This window comes from Poeciliopsis prolifica, unplaced genomic scaffold (genome assembly GCF_027474105.1).
Source record: "Poeciliopsis prolifica strain line A6 unplaced genomic scaffold, Auburn_PproV2 SCAFFOLD015, whole genome shotgun sequence".
NCBI lineage: Eukaryota > Metazoa > Chordata > Actinopteri > Cyprinodontiformes > Poeciliidae > Poeciliopsis > Poeciliopsis prolifica.
In genome coordinates, this window is record NW_026562390.1 from 5285853 (window position 1) to 5303817 (window position 17965).

At 36.7% G+C, this 17965-nt stretch overlaps 1 protein-coding gene across 1 annotated transcript in view; it reads right to left on the minus strand.

Annotated features, from left to right (window-relative positions):
• Nucleotides 1-17965, minus strand: part of mmp17a (matrix metallopeptidase 17a) — a 97025-nt gene that overhangs the window by 25321 nt on the left and 53739 nt on the right. The window contains exon 5 of the mRNA XM_055040609.1: nt 7291-7577. Coding sequence (XP_054896584.1) covers nt 7291-7577 — 287 coding nt within the window. The remainder of the gene's footprint in view (nt 1-7290; nt 7578-17965) is intronic.

Genomic DNA, 17965 nt, shown 5'->3' on the forward strand with positions numbered 1-17965 from the left:
CGAAAATATCTGTTTATTTTTCATCATTCATGCAATAATTTCAAATTGAGCAGAATGTGACTCACCTTGTAATTTATAATCGATAAAATCTGATTTCTTATATAACAGGCACATTTGTCCAAACCCTTCTTAATATGGCAAATGTAAGAAAACATGTAGCTGTGGTTCGTATGGTAGATGTGTGTTGAGTTTATTTGTCCATTTTAAGTCATAGAGAAATTGACTAAAAATGACTTCTCTTAGGGTTACAAACCTGGAAACAGGCGTTAGCCTAGAAACATGTCAGATACTTCGAAATGAAGTTAGGATTTCTGAGGACTATTAGAATATCCCAGCCAGGTTAACTGCTTGCACTGAACAACACTCAAGTTTTCATCTGCTTGAATGAGTCTGGACTTCTTTTGGTTATCTCTTGATCAAAATGTAAAAAAGTTAGACTGAATGAAGTTGAAGTGAATAGTTTCACACTAAAAAGATCCTATAAAGCACAGATTTTTTTTAATCAAATTATTGAAATCATTTTGTTTGTGACACACACAGAGGATTTTCATTGCATTTGTAATAGTAGAATCCCCTTCAAATAAGGCAAGAATAAAATCCCAAACATCTCACTTTGTAGATTTTAAGAACCTTTCCCTGAGGAGCCAACTTTGACTTATCTCAGGTTCGATAAATATCACAATGTCTCTTAATATTTTCTTTAGTGGAAATGGTTCAGGGTAGGTTTGAATTTTTATCCCAGTGTTCAGATGTCTGTGGGTTGCAAACTAACCGACGTGACAGACAGCTCTGGTGGCTATGAGTGCTGTTTGGGATGTGCTGCAGTGAGATAACTGTGGTAATACTGCCTGAGCCCCTGGGCTGCCAATCAAAATCTATGTGTGGAAAGATACCCAAAGAGGCTGCAGGCCATTAGAGCACATTTCCATGGATGTTAGGCCAAAAAAATGAAAAGCTTCCAAAAACTGTTTGTCTGCTTCTGCAAAGCAAGACAAAACCGCGGATGGTGGGATAAAAATTTGCAAACATGTGATCGCATGTGTGTCAAGGCAAGCTAGCTTAGAGCTCCTTGGTGGTTATGAACAAATCTACATTCTGTTAAACTCTCTTTGGCTTTACTTTAGGAGCATTTTAGAGCCATGCTCCGTTGAAAGCAAAAGGCAAGAAAAGAGGAGTTACTGAGAAGAAAATATGTCATTTTAATTGTAGAGGATGAACAAGACTTAAGCAGACTGAACAGCAGCACTGAATATTACCACAGTTCTTAGCACTGTTGCATCATAGAAAAGAGGTCCATTTCAAAAACATGAACATCCATTTTTTATATGCATTGGCTTGGTGATGAACCAATAACTGCTTCATTCATTGCCTGCTGGCCCCCCAAGACACTGAGCAGGAAAGAGTTGCTAAAGGAGATGACTGGAGTTGATATGAAACTAAGAGGAGGAAAAAAGATATCAAAACAACTTTGCTGACAAAAAACCTATATAAAAAATGTAAATTATAGATTCCATAGTTTAATTTTGACATAAAGTAAGCATACAAGCAAAACAGCATCATGTTTTATCATTAGTAACAAAATGAATGAAAAGAAACATAATTTTTTCCAGTGTGCTGTCGGTAAAAAATACATTTCACTTCATATAAACATGAACATCTGAAAAAAATCAATAGTTGGTCCTGAGAAAGCTGAAATTGAAAAAAACAATGATATATTCTGATAATCAATCATTAATAATTAATGATTGATTAAACAATTTTGAATTAATCAATCACTAGATATGATTGAACAATCTCCAGTGATTATATATCACTAGAGATATACAATGCAGTGGCTCTGCTACAGATTATATAGTAAGGTTTAAGTTTTTTTTCTATTCATTATTAAGAAGTACATAAATAATTTTCAGTCATTTTAAAAGCACTGTTTTAACTCAAAAGGGATTCATTTCGAAGGAAAACTGTTTTGTTTATTGCTGCAAATTCAATCTATAAAGTAAACATGGCACAACTCATATGTGCTACATTGTCTTCCCATCTTCAGTCAAACTCAAATTCCAATATTGACATTTCTTTGCTGAAAGAGACTTGAATCATTCAAACTTAAAAAAAAAAAAAGTGTCTAGAGAAATGAACAGTTTGAAATATTAATCAAAGTTTGATGAACTCCGGCAGACTTCTGAAATGTGAAGCCAAACTAGAAGTCAGACTCTGAAATTCTCACTTGTAAATTATGGCGCACCTTAAAAATTGCACAACTGTCATCAAGCTGTGGACTGAGTGGAATATGTAGTTGACAAATATATGCATGAGAGTTGTTCAAAATTGCATCAATTACATTTTGGGAAACCGTTTTGCAATTTCCTGATACATATTTGCAGAAATCAGCCAATAACACATTGTACCCCATTGCACCGAGTCAGGCATTGCCACTAAGCATAAATGCCAATTTGAAGCTACTAAATTTGCATTCTTGGATAACTTCTCTCTGAGATTTGGCTGTAGGTTAAAAGCAGCTATCGTTTCCATGATTACCAGGAGAAATGGCTGGTACATAGAAGAAATACAGTCTCATCTTAGTAATAAAGCCTTACCTTGTAGCAATTAATAACTAAAATATCTCAGTTTCTCTCATAAGCATTCCATGCCGGTTACTTTCCTCTTGCATTAAGGAAGGTCAAAACTGATGCACCTTTATGCTTGCCTGACTATCTAGTTTTCCATTTTGCTCCAAGTTTTTGTATGTAAAGTGTGGAATATCCATTACTTTTGTCTCCATCTTCTTCTCATTATTTCAATCAACTCTGACAATAGTTACTACTAAAGTTGATTGCTTAAAATATGCTAAACAGACAAATGGCTTTACTGGAATGCCATGGATGCTCAGGGCCTCCTGAGAGTGTGAAATGAGTACACATTTATCCCTCTATCACATTTACACTTAATGCTACCCAAAACAAATACAAAAATGTTATAAACCTGTTATTTACGACATAAACAGTTTTGACTCATTTGGTTGGGATTTGGTGTAAAAGTTGCAACATAAACTAATGGTGGGGAAACATAGTTTTTAATGTTTTTCAATAAAGCAGCACACATTTATGCACCCTTTATCTGAAACCGCAAAATAAAATAAAGATCAACCCACTGCCTGTTAGAGTCGCCAGATTGGTAAATAAATTGATTAATTGTATCGTACTGAACTCTATGACAGAGGAAAACAGGATTTGCAGGTTGCAATCTGAATTAATTTTGGAGTACAGGGACATATTTCATTCATCCATATCTTATACAGCATCTGAATGAAAATTTCATATATGCTTTAACAAAGCAATGTTCCACCTTCTGTCACAGCGTGGAAAGTTGCCTTGAAAATCAAACAAGGCCAAATGACATGTTTTATTCTCTTGGACAGCACAGCATGCTCTCTTGTCACTGCTGGTGAGAAATTTCAGATCAGAGGCAGAAAATATTTTCTCTGTCCCAGTTTTCTATACGGCTCGAGATAATTGTACGATTCAGAAAGATGAACAGACAGAGGTCAAAAATACACATGTGATTCCCTCTCCTCTTTTCTGTTCACGGTCATAAAACCCTGTAAGTACAAATGCTTCTTTCAAACTGCAGGCAAGTACTAATGTGCAAGTAAAACATGCTCAATAGCACTCAAGTGAATCACTAGCATATTTACTTTCGCTCTGGATTTTAGATCTGACTTTTAAGAGAACAAAAAATGTGTGAGGTTGGAGGTTATACATGCACCAGACTGTGGTAGAAATGCTGAGAACAACTTTTAGATTTTAATCTAAGTCAACAAATGCTTAAACATAGATAATATAAAAAAATGAAGAAACATCTTATATTATGGTAAACAAATGATGAGCTAATGAGTCACCTAGGCTGTCTGCCTGTATTTTGAACACATTTTTACTAAGCCAGAGCAGTGAAGCGCTGTGAAGGCCTCTTGTAATCAGGGGATTTTTAAAAATTTTTTTATTGTTATAATTTTTCTGGCAAAGTATAAAGCTTTTTGGAGGCCTTATTATGTCCAAGCACACACCAAATTTCACCCACAAGGTGGAATAACTTTCACTTATAATTATAATTGACCTTTAATGCTATTGGGCTCCACTACACTCCACTGCACCCCCCAGATTCTTCCAAGAGGCGACACATCAACCGATCTGCACTGGATTTTTTGTGCATCATCAGTGCTCAACACATTGGTGTGCATTGTTTATCTAACTACGTGAGATAGTTGACAATGGCAAATGGGTGATGTTTCTGGAGCTCCGGCAGTCGCCATGAGGCCGGAGCGGCACTGAGCTGCAAGGGCCTCCAATGCTGCTTGTTGCTCTGATTATTTATTTCTTGTTTGTTTGATTGATTCTCCAGTATTTAGTCATTTAACAACCACGGTATTTGATATTTATTCCTGTTCAATGCTACCAACGAAAGACTGCTGGTAACCCTTCCTGCGAAAATAAATAAACAAAACAAATCTTACAAATAGACCCAGGCACATTTCTGTGTCTACAGATGGAAAACTTGTGGAACCATAACCCCACACAGCGCTACAGTTTAAGTGAAAAAAAACAACCCTTTGTCAGAATTACACACTACTTTGTAGATCTCTTAACTATTTATATGACTTCCTACACTGGATTTTACATGCGCCGTTGGTCAATAAACTAAATGTGTAACGGATGCAATGATAGTTTGTTATTGCGGCTAAGGTCACGGACACAGGAACTTAATGATCTAAACCTGACTTGTGTGGTTCAATTTCAAGAGAGATGTGTGGCTGAAAACCAACACTATTTATTGCAGAGACACGTGGGACGACATGCAGCGACTTTCGTCCATAGCACACAGTAGTTATTGCTTGTCTGGATGTTAGTATGCTTTCACGCTTGTAATGGGAATGCAAGCATCAGAGTGAGACCATGGCCTGATGGAAGAGGGTGGCTTGGACTGATGAATCATGTAGATAAACCAGTGCATCCGTGGCACTTATCTGAGGGGGAGATGGAAGAATTATGCACTGGAGGTAAACAAGAGAGAAACTCTGCAGAGGTTATCCGATAGTCTTGCCAATGCTCTGCCAAGAACCACAAACCATGTAAGGATGTAATTCATGAATATGTGGCTGAATATGCAAATCTTTGGTGAAACTTTGCAATTTTTTTTTAGTTAGAATAATAATTTTTGCATAAAGTACTAAAATTTGTTACATAAATTTAAAACCCATGGATAAGAGTGAAAACGTAAATATTAAATTAAGTTTTATTGTTAGATAAACATACTTCAATGCTTCAATGTAAGAACTGGGTCGATTTCATCATAGTATCATAGTATTTACACAATTCTCATAATTTGTTTCATGTTCCTCCTATTATTTTCTAAGAAATTTAGTAATGAATTGAAATTATAACAAGTTTTACTGTATTTATTTAAAAAAAAAAAATCAAAAATGCTACTTTGCCAAAGAATGGAGTTCAGTGCAGTTATTTAGCAGATATATCCAGTTCCTTCACTGAAGTTGTTTTTTGGTCAGCAGCCCTTTGCTAAACAGTGTGGCTTGCATGATGTGTAATGTTTCAAAGGATCTTATTAAATGTATTTTTAGCCTGACACTTTGAGCTGTCAGACACAACAAGCATGTCTCCCTTTATTACTAAACATTCACTTCAAAAGCAAGGCATCCACTTTCATGCCTTTGTGTTTCTTTTAGGTTTATATCTTTTTTTCCTTTAATGGGTTCACAGGAACTATAGAAACACGTAGAGGGTCACCCTGAGTGGTGATGCATATGCCATTATTATACAGAAAAACCTTATGTTTACCATACAGCACCATTGTAAATGTGTTGGTCTTATATTCAGTTTATTAACAAAATTAATCAGCAGGTGCTGTTTCAGTAGTAGTAGTAGTAGTAGTAGTTTCAGCTCTCTTGTAATTTGCTTCTCCACCAGATTTTCAAATATGTAAGTTGAATGACTACAGGCATCATGCACTGACTTTAGATCAAATGCACGGACTTGGAGAGCTCCAAGCTGAGGAAATCTATCCATGCCGTCGTCAAAATCTCTCAGTGATCAGTTGTCGGGTGCAGAAGGAAGTTTTCAGGTTAGTTTCCTCATTGAAATGATGATATAAACTTAAATCAATGAGCAGCGTTTGTCGAGAAAATGTTAGTACAATGTGGCTCTAAAATAAGTACAAGAATTACTTTACATTTCAAGATAAGCCTTTCAAAGCACTTAACCACTTTGGAGGCCCATTTTCTGAAGGAGGATGAAGAATTACTTCTTTGTCGCAGGTATGGTAATGATTATTTAGAAAGTGCCGTCTTGCAGTTTACTTGAGTATTTGCCTTGATGCAGGCTGAGGACAAAAATTGGATATGAACTGAGACAGCAGATAATGGAATACTAAGTTCAAATATGAGTGCCACAGAATTGTGTGAACTACTTATCTTCACTTAAACGACAAAATTAAAGGATTGAGAACGAAAAAGCATGAAAATGTGAGGGAAACCTTCTCTGTTATATTGTGTCCTTCTTTTGAAGACCACACAATGGCAAAGTTGTTAGATGACCTTACTGTTCACCATGCTTCTTTAAATTCTAGCACACATAAATTGCACCTGACATAATACAAGAAAAAATATCACCCATGTAAAATGTACAATTCCATCAAAGTTGCATTCTGTCTTCCACACAACTTTAGGGTAAAAGACCAAAATGTAACAGAACCCCATGGCAAAACAAATTGGAATCGATGAAAGCTGACAGTGAAATTCAATTACTTATGCTGATTGCTAAAAACAGATTTAATGGCTAGCAGCGGGCGCGTACGTGTGAGTTGTTTGTTCCTGGCAGCTGTGGAAAATAAAAGGATACCTTTTATGTCTCCTAATAAGCTTGTGATAACAATCAGCGCCGCTTTAGTTGCCACACACAGGCCATCGAATGTTTTACTGTTTCTTCGAACAAATGAAATGCTAATTATAAAATCTGGATCATGACCAGACAAGACAAAAGCACAGCTTGCCTTGCAGGTGCAGTCAGAGTTTTGATTTCAAACATAAAAGCTGCACTTTTCTTTAGTACTTTCTGGACACTGAATGTTTTTATGGTTTTTGTTTTATAGACTCATGCAAATATCAACCAGATTTCCACTGTATGTCCTTTTTTTCTAGACTCACATTTTTCCCTCAGCATATAACCTAACACATTTATGTCCAACACATGTGCTTAAAACTGACACAGAGTATTTATTCCTCACCTGGTGATCTAAAGGTCCAGGCCTCGTCGTCATCAAAGTGTGTATCACCCGCTGTGAACCTCTCCCCAGGAAAGAAAGCGTGTGCCACTGTTCCCCCAGGCCCATCGAAGGGGTATCCATCATTGTGGTCTGCTTTAGTGAAGTCGATCTGAATGTCTGCGTCGCTGCCGGCCACCTCATGGAAGTTCAGAGGTGCGATATCACTCCAGACCTTCAGGGCATAATACATGAGGGCTCGGACAGTGTCCCTGCCCAACAAGGCTGAGTCCTTGGGGAAGGTTCTCACTCTAAGAAAGCACATAAGAGATTGCATGATGAATAACAAATGAGATGGCATTATTATTCAGCGTTTGAAGAACACACAGAACGACTTTGTGGTTTGTCTTTGGTGTGGGGGTTAAGAAATGAAGAATTTTGCTTTTTATTCATATATTTATCAACAAATAGCATAGATTAATAATATTTAAAGAAGTATGTAATGTTTGTGCTGCAGTTGTTCTCCAGTTTTTGTCTAAAAAAGGTAGTTATTTTTGCTCTTCTTTACATATCCAGTTTTTGCCATGTTAAAAAAAACAAAAACTACCAGCATATATGTTTTTCAAAATTGGGATAAGGATATTTTAACAACCCAGTGAAATTCAAGTATATTCAGTAACTAACAAGAATGGAAGATGGAAGAAATAAAAAATGCCATTTCTGGTGAGAAATATATTATAGAACCTTAACATGGATTTCCTTTTAAATGGGAAATAGATAATAACAGTCAGATGGACTGAGACTTTGCACATTTCAAACTGTAATGAAGTTTGAAATGTAATAAACTGAAATGTCCAAGTCTTAACATCCTTTAGCCCTGTCATATAGTGGGAGTAACACCCGGTCTGAATAAATCAATGTGGAAAGCTGAGCCATTCATTGCCAAACCTCACATCAAAGAGGGTCTTACGGCCTGGTGTTGAGGCTCACATTTGTAGTCCAGGTGTTTTTTTTTTTACTTCATCCCCATGAAAGTATGAAACTTCTCAATACGATTTGACCACTGCATACATTTATTTAAACCACCATGAGTAGAATCAGTAGTAGCTTGTTATTGTGTTTACACCTAAAGGGACTCATATCTGCAATTTATCTCTTTACACATTTAAATCTCTACTTTTATGTACTGAATACAAGCTTATCCCAAAAGGAAAATAAGAAAACTGCACTACAGTAGTTTATTTTGACCAATGTTTTAAAAGCATTATTGCATTTTATCATTTTACTCTGTTGTGGAAGGTAATCAATAACATAGTAGAGAAAGTTGCAGTGCTTTCCAAAATGAAAGTGTACATGCAGATCTTTTTTTTTTAATGGAGAAATTCAAATATAATCTTGATGCAGAATCCATCAGTTGAAGCTACTTTAATTACTTTGATTATTAGCTACATAATACACTTTATGATTATAAACACTGCATGTGCGTTTATATTTTCTTGGTTCAGATCTCATTAGTTCTCAATGTGGACATCAGGAAGAAACCATGTTCAGCTAAAGAATTAATAAACTCATAAAATACAAATTCTGAAAATTTACCCCATGTGGCAAAAAATCTGTTAAGTTTAAAAGAAAAAGTGTGTCTCAAATTTAGCTCATTTTAATGTAGATCCTTATTTTCTTTTTTTATTTGCGAAAAGGAAAATAACTTGAGAGGTCTGACTGCACTGATGATTCTAAATCTACAGCCAGAGTTACAGTGGAATGGCTTGGACTAAACAATATTGATGTGTTAGAATGGTCCAGTCAAAGTTCAAACTTAAATTCAACTAAGGGTCAAAAGGATATCTGACCTTTGCAGGTAATGGACGTCTGATTTGATTGAGCTTGAGCTACTTTGACAGGAAAATCAGCAAAAATATTAGTTTCTACTTGTGAAAAGCATGTGGACATCCAACAATACTAGCAGTTTTGATTGTTCTACAAAGTTTTATCTCAGAGAGGATGAAAACACCTGCCTGACACTCCTCAGGAAAGTGCTGAAAAAGTTCAACTGGAAATTTCATGGAGCAATTTTGTGGTGTCCTGCAGAAGATTGGAAAAATAATATGAGTGTGTTTACATATCTGGTGTGAAAAGAGAACCATTTCATACCAGATTGTTCCATTTAAACCCTTCAGAGGTTTTCAGGAATTCTTGCCAATATCCATAGCTTCACTTCACACTTGCCTGCTGTCTGTTGTTCTCCTGCTACCAGGATGTCTTTAATCCATTTAGTGATGCAAATGAGTTCATTATTGCAGCTAATTAATGCAATAATTAGCAAACATGTCTGTATCAACATGTTGTCACAAAACAGATGGACGCTGGTAGGTTGGATGCAATGTTAGCTCAAAGCAATAACGAACTGGAGGCTTGAAAATTGGGCTTTCTCCATTAATATGCAAATGCAGTCAGCGAGTTGCTGCTAAGTGTAATCGGATCATTTATTTGGAGGGAAACTTGTAGCGTACAGTGAGACAAAACTTTTGTCTTTATTTGTTTACCTAAATGGGACTGCACAGTCGATTTATTCATACAGTACAACATAAGTGTGTGACCATCGCTGCTAACCACAGTTAGACAAGGTCACTGCAAACGGATCAGCGCTTCCACAGACAATTCACCTGCTGATTAGTCCTAATTCAGACTGACGAGGGAGGGTGATTGTGTATGCCTGTGTGTTTTCGAGAGAGAGCGTATTCGGGAGAGAAAGATGGAGAGGCAGAGTGCATAGTTTTGTCAGATGCAAGCATGTATGTGCATCTAAATGTTGTGTGTATAGGTGTGTGCAACTGCGTGTGTGTGTGTGTGAATGCAATTACAGGTAAGACTGCCAAGGTCAGAGCACTCTTGCGCTGCATCTCAGATGAACTAAGGAGTCTCAAAGAATTGCCTCTGCCCACATGCAGAGACATCACTCGCATGAAAATTAAAGCAAGTGTCATTTCCCCATGGTGCCTCCTTTAAATTTGATTATCTTTACAGAGTGTGAACTTGCCAGTGTGTCAAACACCTTGATTCTAACTGCCTTATTGATTACATTTAATCAAGAAACCAATTGCAGTCAAATCTGATGTTTATTAAACAGCTTGTTCTAATTACGCCCACAACAATATGCATTTATGTTCTGGTTGTTTCCACTGAGATTTACTGACAATATCAAAAACCATATTATATCAGTGCAATGACAAATATTTTTTACACAGTGTAATTCAACTCTGAATCAAAACATCTGTTTTTATTAAGCAAGGCAAATGTGTTTCCAACTTCAGAATGCATAAAAGTCAAAATATGCTGCTGTAGAGAAACAAATCACTCTGTACAACATATACCTTGGAATATCCTTTCAGCTGATTTATCAGATTTAAAGGATCTTTTGAAAATTACTTTCAATCAGGAATTAAACTTGTTTTTCACTAAACCCACATTTCTGTACTGTTTTATTCTCATATGCTAAGACATTAAGTGGCAATTTTATTAGCTTTAAGAAGAAAATTAACATAGTTCACAAAAATAAAGGCTTTAAGACCTCAGCCTGTGTGTAATTAATTAATATAATCCTTCACCTATAGAACTCCATCCATTTATCCATTTTCTATACTCACTTATCCTTGCAGGGTTGTGAGAAAGCTGATCACTGATACCCAAAGATTATTTAACAAGACCGGTTTACCCAAGTTATGTTTTATGACAGATAGGATAGCAAGAGTTCAATACGTGCAAACTCCATTCTAAAAGATCTTCTCGCCACAAGGTAGCAGTCCCCCAAATGAATTGAGTTACTCAAAAATGCTAGTTTTCAATAGTAGTCTAATTTACTGAGATACATCTGTTTGCCCTGCTGTGCAAACTTTAGGTCATAGCTTCTTCAATGAAATGTTTGACATATGATCCCACTTCACTTTACAATATTTTTCAAACCAGGGAGAGCATTTTGGGGTAAATTTAGAAACTCTTATTCGACTAAAATACCTTTTATTTGCAAAACTAGACTCAAATCTTGTATCAGTTGTCATTTCTTTCTTTTCCCCCAGATATATTATTGTAGAGAAACAAATCGTTTCGTACACACAAACAATGACCTCGGATTATTTTGGTTTATTAAGACATCTCTTATCTTTTCTGTCAAGAAAACACATTGTGATATCAGTTGTGACATCTATAAATAAAAGAAAGTTAAGCCAGCGTACACTTTACAAATATAAAAGAGTGATATCAAATGAAAGGAGTTACAGTGAACCAAACTGCCTAGATTTGACAAATCTCTGTGAACTAGAGTTTTGGCATCCTCCTTATTGTCAGACTGCTCTGCTATTAAAATATGACTAAAGGCAATAAGAGCCTCTCTGTTGCTCTTGTAGTTTTGACCACACCTTTGTGATGTGTTATGCAAAAACGGGGAAAGAAGAAGAAAGTCTGCCCATGTTTTTGTTCAGCATCGCCAAAGAATTTATCAAGATTATGAAGGAACAAAGCCTTTTGTATTGTGCAAAATGACCAAAAAATGACTTGTTGTGTTTTGACTTTATAAAAATCAGGAAAAAGATATTGCCTAAGGCAAAATTTATTCTTCCTCGAGGTAATGTTTTTGTAAACAGTCACTTGATACAAATTAATTCTCTAACCTGCATGTACAACTTTGTTGATAAGGTTAATAAACCTTATCATACAACATTTCAATGTTTTGGGTTTTTAAAACAAAATATCATCCCATGACAGAAACTAAAAACCTTCTTTAATATTTATGAAATGGAGAAAGTGTGCATCAAAGGTCAATAAACTTTCCGTCTTTATTATTTTGAGCAAAAAATAAATAAATAAACAAATTAGTGCTAAACATATTCAGATAGACTGCAGAGTGTAATAATTTTACAATTAAATGTATTTTAATATCAGACGATGCTTGTTTATCTTAGAATGAACCTGTTAAAGGGATGAATCATTTCATTGCATTTTAAATCAACTATGACTCATCTAAAACATCCTCATCATTTATTTAGCCAGCAATGGGATTTGGAACGTGGTCCCTGTTGCTCTGCTCTGTTAAAGAGAAGACAAATGCAACTTGGAGAACTGCTGCAAATTCCTCACATGTTCTGGAATGTGTCTTGAAATAAAGCAATCAGAATTAGTAAAAACTGTTTAAAGAGGGTGGATGTTGTACTGATTTGTACATTTTTAGTTACATAATCAGAAAAACAAATCCTGCATGTGGATTTTTCTCTTTTACTGATTACTAATAATTAAGAAAATACACCGTTTAGAGGAATTCTCAGTTTCCTCAGAGCCAGTGTTGCTCCTTTCCTCCAAATATGTGCATGCTGCAAATTAACTTTGGCCTTAGTGTGCAGATCCCACAAATGAAATGCTGTTCTCACAACGAGAACCATAATTCAGACATTAAGCAGTCTGCTAACTTTTTTGTTGCATCCCTGGTGTTACATGGCTGCAAGGATGGCCCTCAGATCCACACCGACACTTACCAAAACTGCTGTCGCTGCTGTTGCTAATTAAACCCTGCTTTAATTCTCACATCCATCTGCAAAGAATCCGCTTTCCCTAAGGAGGAGTTATTATCATCACTGGCCACTGCTCCAGTTTACCACAAGAGGAGAGACAAGGTCACAGTCAGACATTTGAACACAGAATCCCATTTAACAGTCCTTTCCTAGAGAGCTGATTGAAAAATGTTTATTAAATAATTAAGAGATACATTTTTACAGAAGTACTTGTCAGCACAGTGTGAAATCAATGACTAAATAGCTTTAAATTCTAGTCAAGGCAGCAGCACAAGTGCATTGCACTGACAGCTGCTATTCAGCTCTAAAGAATAAGTCTGTGGATTAGGCTGATCGCTTTCCAATTGCAGCATTAAAGTCTGTTTTCTTGATATTATTCTAGCCATGACTTAGGCAAACTTATATGGCGATAAAGGTATTAGCAAGCACGGTTTAGTCAAAAATGCAGACGCTGGAGATTTTGGCTTCAGTACAAAGCAGGAGTCATCAGCTGCTCCGTGGCTGGAGGGCTGTTTAGAAGCAAAAGAGCTTCAGAGTGTGCATCATTGACTTCCAAATAAATATCTGAGAACAGAGTGTGCTGTCAGACGCTTCCACATCAATCAAATTTAATACCTACATAAAGAAGTGCTTACATCAAAGAACACCCTGACACTTGCGAGCAGGCAGTCCGGGACGGACTCGGGATCATTTGCTATGGAGCTTAACAGGCAAACAGAGGGAAGAAGAGGAGCAAGATGAAGAAGGCCGAGAGGAGAGAAGGCAGTATTGTTAAAGCCTGCGGGGGATGCTGAAGGTAAGAGCAAGAAAAGAGATGAAATATGCAAGCAAGAGTTTCCAGTTATCAGAATGAGTCTACAGTTGTTTATAACTTTTTGAAAAAAGCCAAAAGAGAACTTGATAGCAATAATTTTTTTAGTGTAGATCTTCATGTCTACTGATTTTAACATAGACAGATATTGTGGTAAGGGTTTTCTTTTTTTTTTGCAGTTTTTGTCTTTTTTTACTTAAATTTCAGGAGTCAGAAGTCATAAAGGCTTACCTCCTGCTTTGTGATACATGTTAAGCGTAATCGCCTGTCCTCTGTCTCAGCCATTTAGCTGTCCTACCTTTTGGAGGAACATTTTGTCCACCTTTTACAACCTAATCTGGTCTGGTTCAGAGGGCTACAGGTTAGCCTTACTGACATCCTGTATTGCTGAGTTGAAACCACATAAAATTTCTGTTGTTAAGTTGCAATTTCTGGAAGGACTAAATAACTATTACAATCTAAACATTCTGTACAGAAGGCCTTACTTGTAATTGGTAAATCAATCAAACAAACAGCTACCAATTAAATGGACATGTTCTTCAAAGAGATAGCAACAAATTTTGAGTTGAAGTTTCTCGATTGATCGTACCTTATCTGGAAGTGTTATGGTAAAGGAAAAAAAAAAAACAAAAAAAACAATTCAGTAAATGTTTGATCACATCTAATATTTGACTGTAACAGTTTTTGTCGCTCAAGGAATTGCAAAAAAGAGAATGCAACCATTCTGGTGTAAAAAAAATTTGGACGCTAAGATTAATTATTAGGTTGAATCAAATGGTCTCAAATCGCATTTTAAATGTTTTATGAAGAACACAATGGTACAAGAAAATTAGGGGGAATAAACTACCAGAAAGCTTTTTTTATAGTTTTAGCTTTTACACCTTTTGGATCATAACTGTGACTGGATGAGCTTGTATTTTTCAGAAGCAGCTTTCTAAGGTCTGCCAAAACATTTCCTTCACACAAGACAAAACCCCACCAAGCTCTTAAATATCCTCCAGAGATTGCATAGACTGTTTCAGGTCGTATAGAGAAAAGTGGGCTTCATTACACATGACAGGATAGTTCCCCCACTTCTTTGACACATGTATAAAACTTCAGTCATGAGATTGAGATGGTTTAGTTTTGTGTTGGGAGCATGTTGAGGGGCCATACTGCCTGGTCATCAGAGAATCTGAAGCTGGATTAGACAAGCTGGTCTCATGCTAAAGCTACAGCTTTATCATGCTCAGCAGCTGGCATTGCCTCAAAACAGTTACTGCCACGCACTTAGCACCTCAGCTGCTCTTACATCCAGCTGCTGATTTGGATGCAATCAAATTAATCTAAGCATGCAACTCCAACAAATAATCCACTTTTTTTACGAAAAAGTACGATGCCATGATAAGTCACCTTGAAGCAAAGATGTTGATGTACACTGTGTTCTTGTGTTGTAAGTTTCCCAGTTGTAGAAAAGCACACATGCTTCCTTGTTGCATCTGTGCTTGCCATCGCACCAAAAGGTTTGTGTTTTTAAAAAATACACCTGTCAGAATGTCAAAGAATGGCTCTGGTAGTACATGTAGAATGAGAGTAATTAGGAGTAGAAGCTCAAGAAGTAGATGGTGTGAAATAAGCTGGATGGTGGATGCTGCAAGTATCCTAAAAACACACTAAAAAAGTACAGAGGTGGCTTTCACTGTGCTAAAAAGAAAGGCATTTTTAAAGAGCCAAACTGTGGGGGTCAGGTCAGGAAACTGGCAGTAGTTGGCTGGCAGTTGTAAGATGGAGAGAAGCAGGGTGTGGGCTATTAAAAAAGGCTAAATGCTGCAGTTACTTAACAGCAAAACTTCACTGCGGTCTGCATGCCAGTCACCTCTAGCGGATGCGGACTTCAGAGATCCAGTACGGCAAGCAGCAGCGGATGGTTGCCACCTCTTTTTCCAGGTCAGCTGAGGCACTCGCATGCTCCCATCATGATGCCCTCAAAATCTGTTTGAACCTCTGACTGAGAGCCTTCAGAAATGTGGTGGGATTATTTCAACAAGGCCTTGCCTGCAGGGACAGAGTCTCCAGGTAATTTGTTTTCAATAAGCCATGACTATCCTGGCCCCTGGTGACAGGTGATTCATCCCTCTGAACTCATCACTCTCACAGCCTGAGCAGCTGCAGAAAACGCTTGCACGGCTCCACAGATTCCAGCTGGATGAGCCAGACGAGTATCCCTGGGAATCAGTAGTGGGTGATTTTCCTCAATTTATGTCCACTGCAGCTACAGGGGGGTGGTCTATCAAACACATCAGCTATTGAGCTATTTCATACTGGTTTAGAGCATTCTTTGATTCTTATCAGAGTCATTGCTGCATATCCAATAATGAAGTCAGGCTGAAGTCAGAACATGGATCTGGGCAAAACCAATTCATCCATGTTCTGAAAGCCACAGGGATATTCTAATGTCTGCGTATAATACTAGCATGATAAGCTAATAATGTTGAAGTCTGTTTTCTTTGCAATATTGATCTATCAATGTAATATCTCATTTAAATTTATTTTTTCATATTTTACCAATTTGATCATAGCTAGTTTTGTCAATACGTTCTGTCACAACCGGGCATTTGAGGACTTTCAGAAACTTGATATAAAAATGAGTTTGACATGCCTGTTCTAAGTGAAACCAGAGTTTCACTTAGTTTTGTCCAGTCAACATGTGCATTCATCTGCACATGTTGACTGGACAAAACAGCTTTTCACTCTTATTATAAAAAAAAACTTCAGGGTTTTTCAATGTTTTCAAAGTTGTGTCGAGATGGCAGTACTTGAAAACCTTAGTATTTACAGATATGGTATTTTACAGGCATACTGTGCCAGCACAGACAAGTAACTGTCATCTTCAATTGAATGCTGTAAATATCAAGCATGACTAAAAATTAATTTAACCTCACAATTTAACTCCTTGAAATTGAGTCTCTGTCTCTTTAAGAAGTTCCAGCTCTTTATGAAACTATGAAACATTATTTCTTCAATAACCCTGATTTAAAATTAAACAAGTTCCTCAAACATGCATAAAAGAATCAAAGCAACAGTCCAGGAAAGTTTTTGATGAGGGAATAAGATCATAATATGATCAGAAAACTCGACTTTACATAATCCCTCTCCTTCAAAAAGTCTGAGAATCACTGCTCTAATGTGATTAAACAAAAGTACAATGACGGTCTCATTTTTTCTTGTAACAGATTTATATGTGCCCAGAACATGGCTTTCATCCTACAGGTTTGTGATCTCCACTATTACTCTAATTTCATTTTTTGTTCTGCTTTAACCAGGACAGCCTCCACACTCTGCCAGCTTTGCTCCAACAGCCTCCCCTACAGCTGAAGGTTCCAGCTCATCGACCTGTTTCTTCAATCCTCCAGCGCCCTGATGTCCTGCTTTCTTGCCTCATCTCCCTTGACTTTGCTTTCCTTCTGTCCTATCTTACATCTATTAAGCCTCCTCATTTCATCATTTATTGGCTTGTTGCATAGGCCTTTACATCTTTATGTCTCACTAAAAGTAACTTCAGGCGTATCTGGCTAGAATAAAACTAATGATGGTAGATTATTACATACAATATTTAACAAATATTTTAATGCTGGAGCACATTTTTCTGCTGCACTTGATCTGCTGTAGTTGTGTTATATTGTATAACTAAAATAAGGCTTTAATTTTCTTTGCTTTCCTTTCCGTTTCAGGAAATGTGAAAATATTTTATTTTAAAGCAAATAGCAACATGTGGACATACAAGCACTTCACAACCAACTCGACTGACAAAAAGACAAGGACAAATTAGTTTCTGATCAGAGGTGAATATGGTAGATGGAAACCATCCAAACGCTCCTGTGAAGTCATTCATTGTTTCCAAATCTGTCATATTTTTAACACATTTTTCACAATGACGGTGACCTCTAACTCATATTTATTAAAGTGGTCTTGCCAGAATATTTCCATCAGTCAGGTCCAAGATGATGTCATCCAAAATAGTAGGTTTCATCAATCTAATGTCCTTTAACATGAGTTTCTGTTCTGTGATTTCTCCTCAAAAGTGTCAGGGGTGCAACCTTCACCTGTTCATGGCATCACAAATAATTTCATTTGACGACTCAGCCACCGTGATTGCTCCCCCACCACCATGAGGATCTAGACAAGAGGTTCTTTTCCAAATTCATTTAATGTTCGTCTCAAGTTAAATGTTTTGCCAGGAAGTTCAGAGTAGACACAAAAAGATAAGTGAACTGTTGAGCTTTTTATTCTTTTTGTTAATGAACTTCTGCCTATTGAACATTATCAATTATCTGGGCAAAGAGAATAAAAC